The 21,691-nt window shown below is 42.0% G+C and overlaps 1 protein-coding gene across 11 annotated transcripts in view; it reads left to right on the forward strand.

Annotated features, from left to right (window-relative positions):
• RASAL2 (RAS protein activator like 2) overlaps positions 1-21,691 on the forward strand; it is a 476,310-nt gene that overhangs the window by 433,586 nt on the left and 21,033 nt on the right. For 10 of the 11 annotated variants that reach the window (XM_068239650.1, XM_068239656.1, XM_068239653.1 and 7 more), the window contains 6 exons: positions 3,551-3,695; positions 5,561-5,705; positions 7,413-7,649; positions 8,522-8,723; positions 13,947-14,146; positions 20,172-21,033. In XM_068239650.1, the coding sequence (XP_068095751.1) occupies positions 3,551-3,695; positions 5,561-5,705; positions 7,413-7,649; positions 8,522-8,723; positions 13,947-14,146; positions 20,172-21,033 (1,791 nt within the window). The remainder of the gene's footprint in view (positions 1-3,550; positions 3,696-5,560; positions 5,706-7,412; positions 7,650-8,521; positions 8,724-13,946; positions 14,147-20,171; positions 21,034-21,691) is intronic. The other variant, XM_068239651.1, reaches the window with a different exon arrangement.

The raw sequence follows: 21,691 nt of genomic DNA on the forward strand, positions 1-21,691 counted from the left end.
TTGCTTGGCATTTAGAAAAAAATCTGTTATTTCCCACAATGCAACGAGGTTCACAGACAGGAAACGGTCAGAATCAAGGTCAGGACATCACACTGTGGGAGGGGCTTCACCACCAAATCAGCCATACAGAGCCCCCTGATGATCTATTTGAGGAAAGTTAAGCTTTCTTGTGTGAAAGGCGGAATCGGCTACCGATTGGAATTAAATTCAATCCTTGGTTACAGTTCCTTTTTAGAGTTACAGTTTATTTTCAACAGAAAACATTTTTAATACATCGCTGATTGCAAATATGAATTATATGCCAGTATATATTCATTGCACATTGCCTGGCCTTCCTGCTGATCCTCTGTCTCTAGTGGTGGTCATGTCTAGGAGAACTCGTGGAGAAACATGTGATTTGTTGGATCACCTGATATGTTTGCAAAGCTCTGATTTTCTCTGATTTTATCCTGCTTTAGCACATGATCATGACTTGTAAGTCAGATGCTCACATATCTATCACCTGACCAGACTGATCACATGCTTCCCCATGAGTTCTCCTAGACATGTCCATCACTGTCTCTGATACTTTTAGCCACAGACCCTGGATAAGCATGCAGATCAGATTTTCTGACCCAAGTCCGATTAGCTGCATGCTTGTTTCTGGTGTGTGATTCAGACACTACTGCAGCCAAACAGATCAACATAATGTCAGGCAACTGGTATTGCTTAAAATGACATAAATATGGCAGCCTCCATATGCCTCTCACTTCAGTTGTCCTTTAAAGCCCTACTAAATCCTCAAGATTGCCCCATGTAGTCCTGTCTTTCACTGTGATTAGGATGCACACACATCATGTTAGTGAATGAGAGGAAGACCACTGTGAGATGGCAGAAATGGATCTCTGCTGGGGAAAGGAGTCACTTTGCTATGATGTGCCTTGGTTTCATTTCACAAAAGGGATATTTTGGCATTTAAGGGCTGCTTAATTTACCAAGCCTGCCTGGGTCACACACTTGGGGTTTAGCAGACAGGAAATGCAATTGCCACTAACTAGGCTCTGATGGGCCCTGAGGAGTTCTTGTGTGTATATATACTAAACTGAAAAGAAGATTGGTTACACAGCCTCATAAAGTATACCAAGTCACGTTTATTCAAGTGGCTGCTAATTCAAGTTCTGATAATACCATGATGAACTGAACCATTTGGAGGAATCCAAGTTAATATAAAGGGGGCCCCCCATATCCAATATCTGGGCACATGTATATGTGGTGAATGAATGCGCGGATGCAAGGATAAGTGCAGCAAAATTGATGTTTCTGGCCAGACACAGTTTTGTTTATATGCTTAACACATTGAATTGTTGCTATCTGGAACGCAGTCAGCGTCATATATGTTATCCGCAGTAACTGTTTTTATGGGGACTATCTGGGGAATAACTGACCTATGGCAAATTGTCTGAGGATCGGTGTCTTTTAACATTTGATACAATAAACGTGACTTGGTATACTTTATGAGGCTGTGTAACCAATCTTCTTTTCAGTTTAGTATATGTTCACAGTTCAGGTTGGCCTCATCTCCACATTTGAGTGAGTAATAAGTCCCAAGCAATTAATGACACGGCTTGTGCATAAAATTGATTAGTAGAGTTCTTGTGTGTGGCTGGACTTCCTGGTTCAGAAGCCCAGACATGCTCCCTTCTTCTATCGCTGCTATACTTCTGCCGAACTCAGTCATGCAGCTCCCAAGCTGGCCACACTCTCACAGCCCACCCCACAGTGATATTATCTAGCCTCTGCATCAGTATGGAGGCTAGACAAATGGCCGCTATGGATGAAGTTGATAGATCAGTCGATTGTTGGAGACTTGCTGCAGCTCAGCAGAGCCCAGTTTTTGACAGTAGCAAATATTTCTGACAGAGGCACCTGGTGCATCTTTAACTGGTCACTGTTTATACTCCCCCTTTTTATTGCCTGAAGAAGCAGGATTATACCTGTGAAATGCGTTGCGACACTTTGTGGAGTATGTAATAAATCTGTCATTTTGAAATTGATAGTTTGTGTGTCTGCTTTAAGGAGGTATGTCCACCACCACCTTCAAAGTAATTTTTAACAATTTTAAGTTCATTTTACTCTTTTGGCGCCTCTGTTTACCACATAGAAATATTTGCGTCCACCCCAAGTGGAGGGGTGATGTACCCCCTTTCTTCCTATCTACAGAAAGCGACTTCTTAATCCTGAGTGGGGACAGGTCTAATCTCCTTACCTGCTGTTACAGTGGTTTCCTATGAGGTAACCCTGTTTTGTGAGTATCCTCTTTTGTACTGTTGGAATATACCTCATTTGCCGGTACATACTACACTATATTGGGCTCTCGGTGTTCCCTCCCTTTTTGGTGACAGCAGCAAGCACTTGGTGTATAGGAATTCAGTCACCCACTACAGAGTCACCTTTTAATGATGTTTGACCTTCAGACACTCCAGGGAGATTAAAACATTGAAGAGAGTTAGGGGTGTGTTGCGTATCCCACAGTTATATCAGTTATAGACATACAAATATTTCAGTTCTGTTTCTCTCTTGCTTATAGTCTTGCTTGAAAGATTGCTGAAAATGGACTTTTCACACTGAAGTGACATATAGTAGAATGCATTAAATTATTCAGGGTACCCACTTTTATGCTATTTCTCCTGGTTTCAGCATCAGAAACACTTCCAATATCTATATATTGCTGTATATTGGTCTGTAGCCCCGCCTTCTCAGTGATATTTATCCTAGGCTGCTTAGCCATGTGGAATTCTTCTCCCAGAGCATTCTGGGAGACCAGGTATATTTTCTACTGGCTTCAGAACGCTCAGTAAACAAATGTTCCATAGCGATGCGCCTGACAGAACTAAAGATGTCGCCACCTGCGTTAATAATGAATGCGATAAATCAGGGTAAGGAACGATTTTACAATGGACAAACACTGGCTAAATAATTTATAAATGAACTTTATCCATTACTTTATTTTCATTACCGTTCCTTCATAAGCTAACACCATTCAAATTGGTTAGCTGGCCAGCATATTAGATAGTGTTTAGAAGTACCACAGGTGATCAGTCGTAGAGGAAGCTACATTTTAAATAAGTGTAAATGACAAATCTCTTTCCTGTTAAATTCCCAATTCAATATATTTTCATTTTGAGCTTTCATTCAAGCACTAGTTTTGAAATTGTTCATCAGACGGGGATGTCAGGTGGAACAGGATGCCTTTAAGACTTTGTATCTCTGAGCTTCTCACAACCGTTGTCTGGCAGAGTGTGTTTTGCGGATTTACTGTCCGGAGCACAGGCGGGTTAATCTCTGTGAAATGAGTCTGGACTTCTCTGCTCTCTTCTGTGGGAGATATACAAAACATGCATTAGTGAGGCCTGAAGGCCACTTTTGGAATGGATTCTGCCCCGTTTAGGGTTTTGCAGCATTTTTCATCAGGTTTTCACACCTCCTTTTCATTTGCATATTGCACAGATTGTAACATTCGCTATTATTGATGTCTTCTCTAACCACCACCTTTATGCTTCTGCCTCCGCAGGACTTCCTGACCGATCTGGTGATGTCAGAGGTGGACCGATGCGGTGACCACGACGTGCTCATCTTCAGGGAAAATACACTGGCCACCAAAGCCATTGAAGAATATCTGAAGCTGGTTGGGCAGAAATACCTGCATGATGCTCTGGGTAAATAAATGAATCCTGAAATAGGTTTTTGCAAGAGGTTCTTATTGTCCATGAATAGAAAAGCATGGCAGGCCAGACATTTTGTTTGATTTACACAAGTTATTTCAAATCATACAGGCACCAGAAGTATACTGATGGTGCTGGAGAAAGGAAAATGTGCTTACTGTGTACTCTAGGTTTAGGTCTGTGCAGTCTATTTTGGAAGCCACACCAATTGAAACTGTCACATTTTGTTTCTTCAGCCTTTTTGCAATACAGTAATACAGGAAGTAACCATAGCCACACCCCTGCCTGTCCACCTGATCGTATATAAACTAATTTAGAGTCAGGTGAGTGGCTACATCCTGGTCAGACACTTTAACGTAACAACAAACAAGGGTGTCCTTTTGTGGGTATGGCCACTTGTGCCCTCCAAACTCTGCTTCCTTGCAGAGACTGATGTATAGTCCGGTAGGTGTGGTTACAGTCACAAATGTGGTTGTAGCCCTTCTACCAGGAAATACAAACTACATCTGCATAGTTTATTTTCAAAAGAAGCACTGTAGAAATGGTGGCAATACTTGACAGGCTACAGCTTTACCCTTAGTGGACATTCTGTCATGTTTAACGGAGATTCTTCTTAAAGTACTCCTGAAGTGAGAAGGATATGTAGGCTGCCATATTTAATTCCTTTTACACAACAATAGTTGCCTGGTTTCTGATCCTAGGATACTTTTTGCCGTAGACCTTGAACAAGCATGTGGATTAGGTGCTTTGACTCGGGTCTGACTGAATTAGCTGCATGCTTGTTTCAGGTGTGTGATACAGACACTACTGCAGCCAAAGAGATCACCAGAATGTTAGGCAATTGGTATTGTTTAAAAGGAAATAAATATGGCAGCGTCGGTATCCCTCTCAGTTCAGGTGTGATTTAGGCTGATCCACATAACTGGGATTCAAATGATGCAAGTGAATCACAATTGTAGTAGTATTCATTAATACCAATGGGAATCCATTGCTTAAATTATATGTAATTTGAATTACACACATGGCTTAGATGCATTCCTTAAATTGAAGGGCATCTATGGCCATAATTACTAGATCATTCCCAGCAGTAATGATCCAGGGATTTTATCTGATTGCCATGGGGCTAATTGGTCTAAGCCTTTTAAGGGTTTTTAGCCTTCCTCTGGATCAACTTATATATGTGAGGGTGCACGCTCGTATTGTACCGTATTCTCAGGTTGAGCCTGGTAAGATTGCCTTTTTTTGCAACCCATGTTGGAAAACTATGTAACTATGCTGTATGGCACAACTATAACCTAAACTGAGAACACTCTATACCAGTGATGGCTAACCTTGGCACTCCAGCTGTGGTGGAACTACAAGTCCCATGAGGCATTGCAATACTCTGACAGCTCTAAGCATAACTCGGGGAGGCAGAGGCATGATGGGATTTGTAGTTTTGTCACAGCTGGAGTGCCACGGTTAGCCATCACTGCTCCATACTATTAACAGCAGAAAGGCTTCTTCTATCATCCACTAGGGAGGATCAATGGGATGTAAATATTTCTGTGTTCATGCAGGATTATGTAATTTTTTTTTATGCAAATATATGCAGCTTAGAAATAGATCAATCAAGTTCCCACCCAGGTTTAAATTGATTGGTCCATTTTTAAGCTGCATATATTTACATAAAGATTTACATAACGCTGCATGAACTTGGAAATATTTGCATCTCATTAATCATCCCTATAATCCACCATTTCATTCATTTAAAATTTTTATCATTCAAACCCTTCTTGGAACACCACCCTGGGGAGGATGGGAAATCTCCTGTATAAATCACAGTATGATCATTGCGGTGCTCTTTGTGTTTTCCCTAGGGGAGTTTATCAAGGCCTTGTATGAGTCAGATGAAAACTGCGAGGTGGATCCCAGCAAATGCTCTTCTAGTGAGCTGGCTGAGCATCAGAGTAACCTGAAGATGTGCTGTGAGCTGGCTTTCTGCAAGATCATCAATTCCTATTGGTAAATACACAAGTCTCTGCTTCAGTCCACCCATATGTCTACGAATGCCACAATAACAAACATCTTCAATTCACTAAGAAACGTTCAGAAAAAAACAGGTCAGGAAAATACGGCATTAAAGAGTAACTGTCGGGCATAAAATAAAAAATCAATTCTTTATTTTTATCTGGTAAACCAGTAATAAGGATGGTAATCAGGCAATTCAAAAGTTAAAATCACTATTACTTTTCTTGTTGATAGATTATCATTCCCCAGTTTACATGACTCTTATTTGATACACAGAAAATTTGGTACACAAAAAGGAAGTTGCAGGGCATGCTGGGTTGTCTTTTTTTGCTTTACTTCCCCTCAGACTTAACTAATGCAGCCTGATTGGCTGAAGCCTCTTTCCCTCCTGTTTTCCCCTCCCACACCTCTGTTCCTCTCTGATTGGCCAAAATTTCTCATGCTGAAACAATGCACTTTCTATAGTGAAGGGCGGGCAAATCAGGCAGAGGAGACTAAGGGCGGATATTACATCGGGACTGGCTTCAAAATAGCCACAGTAAATATGGAATCTGTCTAGAATAGGATTTTCTACTTTTCCTTTATAAAATTCACAGGAATCATAACATGGACAGTGCAGTACATCTGTTATGTAAGAAGAGCAAGTATTTATCTACTTATATATTTGTTGTTGTTTTTTCCTGAGTATGGCTGACAGCTCCTCTTTAAAGGATACATGCGGTGTAATAAAGTATTGCAGCTTTACTTACCTGGGGCTTCTTCCAGCCCCCAGAAGTCTCTGTGTCCCTGAGCACAGTTACAAATAACCTTCATAGTTCACTTTAAAGTTGTACTTTGGCTTGTCAGGCTCTAGGAAGTCGTTCTTCCAGGCATCTAGGCATTGGCTCAGTAGAGGATGTGAGAAACATAATGAGCTAGTGAAAAAAATGTTGGTTTGACAGTTTGCCAGGCCAAGTCACATTGTCCTAGTCCCATATTATGATGGTGTCAATGTTTTTTATGTTGGGCTGAATGTGGCCTTTGTTTTTATCGCACAATGACCTGATCTGTTTTCAGCAGACAGAGCTACTTGTACCCAGTGTTTACTTTCAATGGGTTACAGTGGTTGCCACATAGGGCATTCCAGCATATATTCTTCTTTTGATAAATAGTGTGATTTAAAAAATAAAAAAAGATCTCAGACTATGTAAGCCGAAGTCTTCAAATATTTTCTTTTATGATTAAGAGGGAGAAGTCATGTTTTGCTGCCATTATTCAGACAGTATAAACTATAATGGTGCCATCTACAAAGCCATAAAAGCTGTTAAATGTAATGCATTCCGTACAGTGAGTCAGGATGGAGTGAATTATAGTATTTAGTGCAGCCGTCATTTTATAGTTCAAAGCAAGGAATTTTTAGCGTGATATTGGCTTTTGTGAACCTGTGTTTTATATTAATACTGGTTAGATTCAGGTGAAGGTGAGAAGTTTGGGCCCTGTTTCCAGAGCTCTCTGCATCCGGTTTTACTGCCCATATGTGTTTTGGATGCAAATTTGCAAAAATGTTCCATCCAGAACTTTGCTTCCCAACGCCATTTGTATTCCTGTATTATCTTGTTTGGGAATAGTTTGTCTTGTTCAAGTCTGGGTTTAGCTGCGCTTTCCATTTTTATCCGTAATGCAATAGAATGTGTTAATGTTCTTCTTCTTGTGTCTCACTAGTGTTTTTCCCCGGGAGCTGAAGGAGGTGTTTGCATCTTGGAAACAGCAGTGTATTAACCGGGGGAAGCAGGATATCAGCGAGAGACTGATCAGTGCCTCCCTCTTCCTCCGATTCTTGTGTCCTTCAATCATGTCTCCGAGTCTCTTTGGCCTCATGCAGGAATACCCCGATGACCGCACCTCCAGAACGCTGACTCTTATTGCAAAAGTTATCCAGAATCTGGCCAACTTTGCAAAGTAAGTACCTCTAGACCAGACTTTTTTTAAAAGCATTTTCTAATTAAAGGAAAAAAGTGCCCAGTTTTGGTACGTAGCTCGAGAGGGAAGCCTCTGGATCCTCATGAGGCTTCTACCGTCGTCCTCCACTGTCCCGTTCCAGTGCTGTCCCCACGCGAAAACGGTCCACAAGGGCTTGTTGACTGCTTGCGAATATGCAGTACTGCTGCAGTACTGCGGAATTTGATGGAAAAAGCAGAGTCCAGTTGGGTCCATACTACTGGGCATGCACGAGCTGCCTGCACCGTATCACGGGCCTGCTTGGGCTCTGCTTTTTCCACGAAACCTGAGTGGGTACATGTTAGTGCACTGGCACAGTGCAGCCGGGCTTCGGGGGTCTCAGTAGTGGAATGGCGGAGGAGGACGAAGGAAGGAGAACCCAGAGGCTTCCCCCTCCCAAGGCAAACATCTGTTCAGACAGGGAGTGGAGAAACACTTCCAGACTGACAGAAACTGTCAAAAATGTGTTTTTGTAGAATACAAAAGAGAAGTGAGAGTCCTGGGGACAGGGAGTGAGATAAAGTCACTATAATGAGGGCACACAATGGAAAATGCTAGATAGGGTAAAATTGCGAACAATATTATTTTTAGTGACTAATACAGTGAAATGTCATAGAATTCTCTTTTGGGCATAGTTCTAAATTTCAATGTATCATCACACTGAAGATTCTAAGGCGACATTTTACTTTAAATGGTCAATATTGTCCTTCCTATGGATAAAATACTGTTTTATGTCTCTTTGTGATTGGTTATCAAATGCCACAGATGGTAGAAGCTATCAGATATGGATGTATGCATTCACCTATATGTGTTTTCTTCATGATCTGACCCAGATTTGGCAATAAGGAAGAATACATGGCTTTCATGAATGACTTTTTGGAGCACGAGTGGGGAGGGATGAAACGTTTCCTCCAGGAGATCTCCAATCCAGATACCATCTCCAACACTCCGGGCTTTGAAGGCTACATCGACCTTGGCCGGGAGCTGTCAGTTCTGCATGGCCTCCTGTGGGAAGTGGTGTCTCAGCTAGATAAGGTAACACATTCCAGAGACTGCTGCTCTTTCATATGTCTGTCTTCATTAAAAACACAGGAGAGGATCTTCTCGATCGCAGTATATCAGCTCCGGTGGTCTTCTTAGGTGTGTTTCAGGGAATTTTTATAATCTGTGTTAATGCAAACCATACACAACTGTAGCACTCCAGCAATTTTTGGTCACGGTCCTGTGCACTGACACCTCTCTACCTAAAATCTACTGGCAAACCATACACAGCATTGACTATTTGAGCCAGGAATGAGGCCTTATATACAATTAACTTGTTATCCTGAGTTTTCTCCTAGGTGATATTTTTACACCTTCTCAATAAAATGCATTTTTAACCAATCAGCAAGCAAGAAAATATTCCTAATAATTGGTCACCTACTCTTTTTATACTTTTTCAATTGCAGAGTGCTGAAAAGTTATTTTAAACAGAAGAATAAAATGTATCTTATAGGCGAAAACGTAGAATAGAAAGTAATTTGAATAAGGCCCAATATATGCTCTAAGAGCAAATGTAGTGTAGCATGGCCAACTGCTATATCTCTCCTTCGTGTACGGTAGTTTGTAGTAATTCAAGAATTTTTTTCTCTGCTCTAAAATTCCCCCCAACCCTCACAGCTGAGGAACAAGCTATGTTATATGAGGGGGGGGGGGGGGGAGACTTACTTAAGTTCGTGCAGGAGCAGTAAGCTTTGGGCAAGAGCAGTCGGTCCTGCTGGACCACTAGAAAGCAGACCAGCAACGTCATTAGCCATTCGCACACTTAAGATTTCTGACTAACTACGGTATATAAGGTGTGTATGTAGGTCAATTATCTCTCATGCAGTTAATCACAGGAATTAGTCTAAATTCAGGTCCTTTCTTTAAAACATGTTTTAGACGTTTGTTACATATACATTTTTTGAAGAAAAAAATAGGTATAAGTTCACCAATGCTTATGAGAGATAACCTGTGTAATCCTATTAGTACCACAGTTGCAAACTGTAATTACCGCAATTTAAAAAAAAAATGAATTGTAGGCTATTAAAATGCTAACTGGCCTCTTTAAAATGAACGTAGTTACTACTGTTTGGAATAAGTTTGATTTATGCTACTCTAGAGCAGCCTCTCGCATTATGTACGTGTACCGTGAAGCTGCTGGCCGGGAATCATGGGAGATCCGTTTAGCTGCAGCTGGGTTAGAAGCGGTTGCCTATCTGTGGCCTGTGTTTGCCATTTCCTAAATGCTGCAGTTATGGGACGCTCAGATGGCAGATTGGTTCAGATAAAATTGCTTTGAAGTAGATATTTGCTGTCACTGAGCCATGTCATTGAACGAGTAGTAAAGAAGTGGCAGAACACAACCTGCATTTCCCTGATGTAACCAATCCACTGGCTTTAGTACTTTGTAATAGTAAGATCAGACTGAACCATGAAAGAGAAGCTAAGATGGAAGGAGCGAGTCTGTCTGTGACATCAGGCTGACACTCATCTATTTCAAAGGGAAGATTGAACAAAATGAGAGGTTAGTCACAGGTGGTCAATAACCAGCTCTATATTATACGCCTCTGCTGTCCTAGTCATCCACATATTCAGCTTGTCTCCTTACATTGCAATTGCTGCTTCTTTTTTTTTCAATTTTTTCTTTTTATTCATTTCTTTTTTCAATTTCGAAGGCCATGTAGTTGTCATATATAGGCAAATGTAAGCTTGTGCTGGCCGCAAATGCGAACATTGCTATAAAAAAATAAATTCTACAATGTTAGTATCTTTGAAAACTGATCTTAAAACGTAAAAACAATTCAGTCAATAAATTTCATTTGTTTTGAATGAGATGCAATCATTATATTGATTGGTTAGAGCCAGAACATATTTGAATTAAGTCAGTTGTTTGTAAAGCAATCAAACGGTTTATTTAAATTCTTTTACAGTAACTTTTGAAAATCGATCATTTAAGGCAGCTGCATTAAAGTGAACCTGAGGTCAAAATAAACTGATGAGATAAATAATTATATTTATCCTCCTACTCCTAAAAATGACCTTTTTTTTAACTATATCATGGTTTTCTTTTATAGTTAAACATTTACAAAGTAGGTTGAATGTTTACTGTCTCTAGTGGCAGCCTATTAAGTGTCCCAGAGTTGGAAAAAGATCCATAGTTCATGTATTTTATCTCTCTCTGCCCTCAGAAGTTATATTCTGCCAGGAAAACTTTTATGGCTATGCTTTGATTATCAGTGATGTTTACTCTATTCCTGACAAGGTACCGACCAGACAGAGGTTGTCACTTCCATGCCTAGAAATTAACTCTTCCAGGCTGCAAAATAAAGGAAGTAAAACAGCCTAGTTATTAATATGCTTAGTACTGTACATACATGTTTATCTCATCATGTCACATATTGCCTCAGGTACACTTTAAAATCTATCTAGATGTGGTCATAGTAAAGCTGGCCAGGTTTATACTTAAATTATGATATAGTTGAGTTTACAATGTAACTTTTTTGTGGATAGATTGCATAAAGGAGAGAACCTCTCGCAGGTTTTTATTATAGTCTGTGTTCCTGTAGAGGAGATTTTTTTTTTTCACTTTCTGTATTTGGTCACCCTAGTCCAGTGATCAGCAAACTTGGCTCTCCAGCTGTTAAGGAACTACAAGTCCCACAATGCATTTGCCTTTATGAATCATGACTGTGGCTGTCAGACTCCCGCAATGCATTGTGGGACTTGTAGCTCCTTAACAGCTGGAGAGCCAAATTTGCAGATCTCTGCCCTAGTCTTAGGATAGTGAGTGAGTTAGATTGTCTCCACAGAGACACAGTTAACAGCAAAAGCCTGACATGTCCTAACTAGTGATGATCAAACACCTAGATGTTCGGGTTCGGTTAGGTTCGGCTGACGTCATCCAGCCCGCCTGCCCCCTCCCGCCACCAGGGGGCGCCGATCCTCCTTAGAGACGGCCTGCCCCCCACCCCCCCAACCCCACTCGCCACCGCCGCCCGGTGGGATCTCGGAAGGACCGGCGCCCCATGGTGGTGGGAGGGGACAGGCGGGCTGGATGACGTCAGCCGAACCTAACTGAACCCGAACATCTAGGTGTTCGATCATCACTAGTCCTAACACTTTCACAAAACCGTGTTTCCATTAGTATCTCTGTTCCTATTTCATCTCGCTGCCTTTTCTCAAATGCTGATTCGTGAATAGGAAGGGAGGTAAAAACTCTAGGTGAATTCCTGTCAGAATTAAAAATTCTTCTCTTCAGAGTTCAATCAAGCATTTGCATTTGGTTTACCACTATACACTACTCAATCAGATTGAATGGCCGTACCACATTATAGACCTATACAGTCTGATCTCATGCCACTTCTCTCATCATCCACTTGAGGCAGGACTTGAGAAATACTGGAGGACTGTATATTTGGAGATCCACAATCTCTCAAATTGGTCTAATGCTGGGTACACACTGTGAGATTTTCTGCCCGATTTACTGTCAGATCGATTATTTCCAACATGTCCGATCTGCTTTCCGATAGATTTCCAAGCATTTTCCGATCGATTTCCTTTTACTTTAAAAGGAAATCAATCGGAAAATGCTCGGAGATCGATCGGAAATCAGATCGGACATGTTGGAAATAATCGATTTGACAGTAAAATCGGCTAGAAAATCTCATAGTGTGTACCCAGCATAAGAGATCAGAGAAAAAAACAGAAGTGGCAGCAATTTGATGGCTTTTCAGTCAGATTTTTTTCTGAAGTCTCATTGAATTTGAGTGGAGCAAGGCCCACAAAGCAATAGTTTCATACCAATTGATTTACCATCAAGGAGGTATCAGTTGTTGGATCAGATTGTCATCTTATTCGGTAGTTCTCGATTTGACTCCAAATTAAATTAAAAACAATAGTTAAAATATACAGTGGCCAGTAGAGCAACATGGGGCTGATTTTCAAAGACTGGAGCAAAAATGGAGCCATTTCCCACAAATCCACGAGGTTTTAGCTGTGCTTATTAGTGTTTTGGCAACCTTTTTCTCCAACTTTGGGCTTTTTGTGAATCAGCCCCGATCTGTGCAGATGAAAACATTTCTGGCTTTGCTGTTTAATGCACCATCATTTCACCATAAAGCTGACTTTGGTAACTAGATATGAAATGATAGCTTGTATTTGCCAATTTCTTTTAAGCGCATGCTGGTAAGTTGGTTGTTAAGGGCTGGTTCACACGGGCATCTGCCAGGCTTTCTGTGGCGTCGCGTTTGGTGGCGTTGCGGTGGCGACGCGTTTGGGCTTTCAGCAGCCTTCACGTAGCTTTCTGCGGTCGGCGGTTTTCTTCCCCTAGGGGAACATTACCCATGGCAGTTAACTGCCCCAGGACGCTACATGTAGCGTCTAGGGTCGCCTTGAACACCAGGGAAAATCGGAACCCGAACGCCACGTTCGCGTAAACGCCCGTAAAAGCCTGGTGCAAACGCCCCCATTCACTTGAATGGGAGCGATTAACGACAAGTCCCGAACGCTGCCGGTAAACGCTCGGCAGACGCCCGTCTGAACCAGCCCTAAAGCGGGAGTATATAGTCCACTAGTGATGTGATTAATATGTTTTGTGTCTTCTGATTTGCGGTTCTGTTGCTAGCAGTGTTGTGTTGTTTGGGTTACCCCTCACTGGAAGGCGTGTTTCCTTCTGATCATCTGGTTTCACGTACAGTCCACAGTCACACATCCTACCTTCATGGTTCACGGGCAACAAGACAAAAAGGAAAAAAAAAACCTGGCTAAATCCTCTGAACCCTGTTCCTTCCATTAATACCGTTCACCTCTCTATCCCCCCTCCTTTGTCTAGAATGTACGCATGCTAACCCAGTGACCAGTATACCTTCTGGATGCGAGCGCAATCCTCTTGCTCCTCCTTCCTTTGCATCTTGTTGTAGTACGTAGCTTTGCATGACTGTTTTGAGTTGGAATGGCAGTAGTTTTAGTTATGTTAAGCATGTATTAATTTCTTTCTGGTTTTGAGCGATCCTAATTTCTTCTCTATTTCCTTTTCTCCCCTTCCCCGTTTTCCTACCCCGATGCCTGGCTGCACCCCGTCTTCCTTCATCCGTCACATCGTGGTTGATAATTTGGCTCTGCGCTCATGCCATGCGCTCACACACTCATATGAAAATAAAAAAAACACCTGCCCTCCGAAACCCCTCCTGGCCTACCCCATCACATTGGCGGATGTTTCCACGCATATTGTCCAATCAGGGTGAAAATTCCTTCCTACAGGCCACCGTGGAAAAACTGGGACCATTGCCACGCATCCTTGCTGACATCACCAAATCTCTGACCAATCCCACTCCCATCCAGCAGCAGCTGCGACGGTTCAGCGAGCACAGCTCCAGTCCCAATGTAAGTGGCAGCCTGTCGTCTGGACTGCAGAAGATTTTTGAGGACCCTGCTGACAAGTAAGCATGCGCACACTTAACTTAAAACTTACTTTGTGCTCTGGATAAATGGTTTCTTGGGAAGTGAAACAAATGTGTGAAATCAAGACTCTGATCAATAATACAATGCATGCATTACTTATTTTAGCCTTTTTTTAAGCAAAAATACTACAAAAAATAAAAGTATGCCCCAGAATAAAGTAAAATCATCAGTTATTGTAGTTAATCTCCAAGCTTGCTATTCCCTTGCTTATTATTCACTTTGAGAGATCACTTAAATATGTATTTGCTACTGCTGAAAAGTTGAAACTGATAGAGGGTGTTTCAGTAACTCGGCCTATGCTAGCAAAGATATGCAGATTCTCCCAGGCAGAATCTTTTGTTCCTTCTGGCTACCTATACTATGTGCCCTCTGGCTGCCTATACTGAGTTGGCTACCTTTGACTACCTACACGGGGGAAGGGGAGACTTCTTTCTACCTATACTGGTAGCCATCTCTGGCTACCTATACTTGGGGGCACCGCTTCAGTATATTTATACTGGGTGGGTGTCTCTGGCTACCTATACTGGGGGCCATCTAATTATGGGGTGGGGCTACCGGTAACTGGCTACTTTTATTGGAGGGCTACTTATTACTGGGGGAATGCTGGCTACCTAAAATTGGGGGGGGGGGGGGGGCAAAAAGGTCAAAGGTGCATTATAACTTATTTTGTGGGGGTAGGTATCAACCCAAACCTTAACTTTGCTATGGATCTCCACAATTTCATAATTTCAAGCATTACACCCAGAAAATGTTAGTATTGATAAACCACAGCAGAAACTAAAAACACCGGGGGGGGGGGGGGGGGTGGTATATCTTTGCTTGCTTGCTTGCTGAAGAGTTTTAGGGGAGGAGATGAAGGGGCTAATGGATTAGGCAGTGAGCCTCAACATCTGACATAGATGTGAATATATCCCTGAATGGAGACTATCACAAGCAAGCTCGGGAGAGAATTCCAAAGTAGGGTTAGCACTTGTGAGAAATCCCAATGCAATAGTGAGAGGAGCTGACCAAGCTAGAGGACAGAAAGGTTTCATGGGGGTAACAAAAGTTACGGGAGGGATAGTATCTGGAAATTAGTGTGGATATGTATGTATGTATAGGATAGCTTTGTATGATAGAGTAGCATGTTGAACAGGATCATTTGGATGGTTTTGCAGTCAATGGAGGGATTGATAGAGAGAGGGGAGGCATCAGAGAAGCTGGAGGAGAGGTGGATGAGATGAGTAGCAGAGTTCAGTAGACATTGGGGAGGTGCCAGTCTGTTTCTTGGTAGGCTGCAAAGTAGAATGCTGCAGTTTTTTAGGGCATCCATAAACATTTTAACTACTTAAAGACCTTGCTGATTGAAATCTACGCCCTGTTTTGATGGCTTCCTGGCTACCAGGGCGTAGATTTGAATCCACGGACGCAGCGCGTTCTTGCCGCTTTCGTCGCTCCCTATGATCTCGCCTGCCGCAGCTTACTCACTCTGCTGTCTCTATAACGGCAGAGCCCTGTGAGTGGGTCAGGAGCTAATTTCATTGGCTCCTGACCCTGTCTATCAACGTAAGCGGCTCCCATTGGCTTACATTGATAGGCAGGGTCAGGAGCCAATGAAAGTGGCTCCTGACCAGCTCACAGGAACTCTGCCATCATAGAGACAGCAGAATGGGTGGCCCAGGATCCCGACGTGTGGTGGTGACGGCGATTGCGGCGGGTATATGCGGTGATTCGTCGATATTCCGTTATTTCTTGTACCAGCGGTCTCTGGTCCTTAAGGGGGCATAGACCGCTGGTACTTAAGTGGTTAAGCAGCCTCTTGCGTGAGGAAAGATCAAATTTGGCATCTTGTTTTCTGGAAATTCTATTGCATGCAGAGCTTATGATCCTATGTGTAGTCTGAAAGCTGCTTCAGACACTAAAGGGTTGTCTCTGCCCCTGGCTGCCATATTTATATACTTTTAAACAATACCAGTTGTCTGGCAGCCCTGATAATCTTCCTGGCTGCAGAAGTATCTGAATCACAACCTTTAAACAGGCATGCAGCTAATCTAGCCAAACTTTAATTATAAACATCTCATCTGCATGCTGGTTCCGGTCTATGGCTAAAGGTGCGTATACAAGCTGGACTTTTTAAACTACGGGTTGTCAGACCCTCCCGTGGTGTGGTCGTTCTGACGACCGTTGCATGCGAGTACAAGCTGTCGTCAGACTGATAAGACTGTTTTTGACTGATCCGCTCACTTTTTTTGACTGATCCGCTGATCGGATCAGTCAAAAACAGTCTTATCAGTCTGACGACGGCTTGTTACTCACGTGCAACTGTCGTCAGAATGACCACACCGCGGGAGAGCTGACAACCCGTAGTTTAAAAAGTCCAGCTTGTATGTCTGGCGTGTGTACGTGCTTTAAAAGTACTAAAGGCAAAGGATCATTAGGACAGCCAGGCAATTTGCATTGTTTAAAAGGAGATAAATATAGCAGCCTTCACATCCCTTACAGTTTAGGTGTTAGGTGTCCTTTAAAGGTGCCCATACATCTAGTGATGATTTGCAGATTTAATCAAGAGACAGTACCTTATTTATACAAAAAAAGAAAGAAGACAACCCCTATAGAACTATATCTGTCTCAGGCAAACAGAATTACCGGTAGATGCAAGACAAAATATGAATATCCGAAAAAAGTTTATTAAGCCAACTACATAATTTAAAAACATTTAAAACCAAGGTCAGCCATCATTCTCCCATCTTTTTCCATTTCCTGCTTTAATATCTATCTCTTATTGAGATTGGATTCATATTCACTAATTAGTAACTGCACCATGCACTAAGCGATTCATTGTAATTGGGTCAGGTAGATTTATTTGTTGGACCTGTGTGCCCTCGTATTCATCTGCAATACAGTGTCTTTTTCAATCATTATAATATTATAATATTCTTCTATAGATTCTTTATAGTGACACTGAATATATTTAATTTTTGATTGCAGTTGTTGGAGGATACACGACATTTGTGACCTTATTGGTCAATTATTAAATGATTGGTGCTACCTCATTTATTTAATGTTATTTGGGACCTTTTTGTGGCTAAATTGATGGCTGACCTTGGTTTTAAATGTTTTTAAATTGTGTAAGTTGGCTTAATAAACTTTTTTCGGATATTCATATTTTGTCTTGCATCTAATTCTGTTTGCCTGAGACAGATATAGTTATATAGGGGTTGTCTTCTTTCTTTTTTTGTATAAATAGTCTAATTCAGGTCTAACGACCTACTTCCCCCATTTATATATATATATATATATATATATATATATATATATATATATATATATATATATATATATATATATATATATATATATATATATATATATATATATATATATATACGTGTGTATATATATATATATATATATATATATATATACGTGTATATATAGCAATAATTGATTGCTTTACTATGCGTGCTTGTCTTTCTCTTGAGTTTTATCATGAGACAGTACCTTATATCACAGTTCCCCAATCCTGTCCTCAAGGCCCACCAACAGTGCAAGTTTTGCAGGAAACCACACACAATCACAGGTGGGTAATTAGTGTTGCAGGAGAGCTCTGTGGATTTATACAAAGCATGCAGTGTTGGTGGGCCTTGGTGGAGGGTTATATGACCATGTGACACAGAGCTCCCCAGATGTGAAGAGACCAGGAGAGCCCCAGTGGTGGAGTAAAGACACGAGGAAGGCTTGCAGACGGGCCTGCCCAAAATCAACGTGTGGTAGCAATGTGCTCCCTACCCACAGCAGATCGAGCAACATCTTCTGTCCAGTGATTGAATCGATCGAATTTGGGAGAAAATTGGGAATCATTTCTAGCAGTTTTGGCCGTATAATGATGAAAAAAAATCAACTAGTGTATGGCTACCTTCAATTTCCCCATACGATTCCTGGCAGATTCAAACACTCGAATTTCAATGAACTTTTACCTAATATTGATCAATTCTAGCAATCTGACAAGATTTGCATCGATCTGGGACGGGGCAGAAGCGATAGTTGATTGATGGGCCATTCACCATCACACCGCATTCAATAACAATGGTTAATTTCCATATATTCAGCAGTGATGCACTGGGAGACATCTCAAGCTCACTCCAACCTGAATTATCACAAATTCTTTCTGTTTTAAGAAAGCAAACTTTTGCATTCAATAAATTTTCATCACATTTCCTGCTAAAATCTATTATACAGTATATTGCTGTGTGTGGTGGTGATTCTGAGGACAAAACAAAAAAGTTGTTTAGGTGATACGTTTAATGACTGTACAAGATTACCATGCTTGCTTTCTAAACGTTACCTTTCTTCTGCAGGCATGTTACAGAACTGGACCAGAACCGTACAAAATAATGTCACGTACACACGCTTATATATGATACAGCAACCCTAAAAAAATCATATATACGTGTCTGTATGTGACATTGCTTTGAGTGGTTCTAATCCAGTTCTGTATCATAGGCAAATGCAGGGGGGATTACAGCTGCCCAGAATCCCCCCTCAGACCAGGGCCAGTGTAGTGTCTGGTTACAGGCACAAGTTGAGACACCAGAGTATCTGCAGACTTTCTGCAGCTCACAGTACTGCCTCCTTTCTTTTCCTGCTACAGTTGACTTTGGATGGAGCAGCCGCGTGTATACAGAGCATGGAGCAGCTCTGAGGAATGTAACAGAGTCGGGTATGAGCACAGCCCAGTGCCCTGCTGGGTGAATGCTTCAATTTCCCCTACATTACCATTGTCGGCTGTCCTCATTATTATCTGTATCCAAACTGCTCCTGATCAATCCTGTTGTCGATCGGGCGCAGATCAGACATTTAGGAAATAATTGTCAGATCCTGTCAGTCGGACAGGAAATTGCATTATGTGTACCCAGCATTATGTCCTACCATATTATTATACTGTATTTTGCGTGGCTGAGGAAGACCTTTCAGGAATCCCCCCTTGAAAATCCTGGGTTTGCCCCTGGGTATCTTGCCTGCAGATGAAACTTAAAGTTTTAAAAGCTTGCAAAGAAATCTTGTACAGTTAGAACAACTTTTGTTGTTATGTCCTCGAATTCACTCCATGACTAATACTGAACCACACACAGGAATCAAGTCATCTCATATCAGATACACAAATTAATCCATAGAAATAATCCTAAATTGGGGGTTTCTGGAATCCCAGAATTTTTTTTTTTTTTTTTTTTTTTTTATTATAGGTGGTAAAACTAAACACAAATCTAGAGTTCTGAATCAAACTGCTCTTTGTTTATTCTGCTCAGTGACCTCTTATTTTCTCTTTCCTGCTCTCAGGAGTCTTTGTCAGAGTTACACAGAGGTTTTATGACTGGAGTTTGACTTCAACTGACTTCACAGAGGCAGGGATTTAAGGTCCGTACACACGCCGGACTTTAGGCAACGACGGGTCCGTCGTTGCCTCCCGCTGGGTGGGCGTGCCAGCGACAGTCCGGCGTGTGTACGCTCTGTCGTCAGACTGATACGGCTGTTTCTGAGCGATCCGCCGGGCGGATCGCTCAGAAACAGCCGTATCAGTCTGACGACAGAGCGTACACACGCCGGACTGTCGCTGGCACGCCCACCCAGCGGGAGGCAACGACGGACCCGTCGTTGCCTAAAGTCCGGCGTGTGTACGGACCTTTAGAGTGCTGGGCTATAAACCCATGACATGTCTGTCTTCTGTCCAGTGTCCGTAAAATTCATGCAGGTCAGGACTTTGCATTCGGGCTCTGTAACGGACAAGGGACTGAAAGGACGTGTCGCCACATGTCTAAATGGATCCTGTGTTTAGCATAAGATTTGTCAACATGTACAGTATGTTCTGTTCTGTGAATCCAGTTGTTTTAGGTTTTGATGGTATTGGATGGTAGTTGTCACTGATCCTCAGACTTTATCAGAAGTTGCAGAACATCTTTTATTCACAAGTACTTAACTTGATGCATCAGGCTGCACATATTTACTCTTTTTTTTTCTCTCATACAGTGACCTTCTTAAGTTGAAGTCTCCAACTATTGAAAACCCAGACAACTACTTTAGGGGAAAGACTCTACTGCTTGTCCAGCAGGCCTCAACCCAAAGTATGTCTTACTCAGACAAGGATGAAAGGGAGAATGTGCTCCCTAATGGACGTAGTGTGTCATTAATGGACCTACAAGACTCTACTGTGAATAACAGTGAACGCTCCTCTGTAGTTCAGGAGCCACCATTGCGTTTAACTGGCAGCCAGCTGTCCATTGCACATGTAGCCACCATCAAGCAACTGCGAGACAACCAGAGCACACCACAGAGTGCTCCTCAGGTCAGGAGACCCTTACACCCAGCCTTGAGTCAACAGAGCAGCCTGCAGCCCCTGTCTTTCCAAAACCCTGTATATCACCTCAATAACCCCCCACCCACTATGCCCAAAGCCTCAGTGGACTCTAGCCTTGAAAACCTAAGCACTGCCAGCTCGCGGAGCCAGAGTAATAGCGAGGAGTTCATCCTAAGTGGACCCAGCAATAGCAGCATGGAAGATTTCACAAAAAGAAGTACCCAGAGTGAGGACTTCAGCAGGCGGCACACTATGCCTGATAGGCCTATACCTATAGCATTGCCACGACAAAACAGCACAGGACAAGCTCAGATCCGTAAGACTGACCAAGCGGCTCTGGGTGCTCGAGCTAAGGCTCCTCAGTCTTTGCCACACAGTGCCTCTTTACGCAGCACAGGCAGTATGTCCGGCATCTCTGCCACTTTACTAGCTGAGCCTGTGCAGAATGGGAACCGATCCAGACAGCAGTCAACCTCTTCCCGTGAGAGCCCTGTACCGAAGCTACGAGCCGTTCACCGCCAGCAAACACAGCAGGTGAGCAGTCTTATATTGTTTCTGCAAAAGCCTGGGCTATAATTGTTATATGGAATTGTTTAACTGAGTGTGAAATAGAGACGTATGTTTTTCAGCGCGTCATTTAACTTTACTTATGGAATCTCATCTTACATTTTCTTTCTTTTAACCAAATCCCTTCCAGAGTAGCAAGTTTTACTTTATGCATTTATCTTTTTCTTCTTCCCCTGTATATTATTTTTATTGATTTATTAAGCCCTAACATATTTAATGGTGCTGTACAAATTAAGAAACAAACATGGGGTACGTAATAATACAGACAGAGGTGTACACCAATATACCAAATACAGAATTGGTAATTGCTGTGACAAAAAAGCAAAAGTAACATGATGAATAATATGTGTAACAAATTCCAAGACACAAAAGGGTGACAGAGCCCTGCAAGCTTTACAATCTAAAGGAATGTAGTGGGGGTCGGATAAGAGGTGCTGTAGTATACTAGTTTCATACCTAGAGGCAGCGTGTTTTTAGGTTAGTACAACTTGGCCAAAAGTCAAAGGGCAAATTGTCTAAGGTAGACAAAGTGTGTTTTTTTGAGGTAGCTTTTGAAGATATCAAAGGTTGGAGAGTGACAGATGTGTTGTGAAGGGGATTCCTGAGGAGGGGTGAAGCATCTGAG

The sequence above is a fragment of the Hyperolius riggenbachi genome, chromosome 6, assembly GCF_040937935.1.
Source record: "Hyperolius riggenbachi isolate aHypRig1 chromosome 6, aHypRig1.pri, whole genome shotgun sequence".
NCBI classification, from domain to species: domain Eukaryota; kingdom Metazoa; phylum Chordata; class Amphibia; order Anura; family Hyperoliidae; genus Hyperolius; species Hyperolius riggenbachi.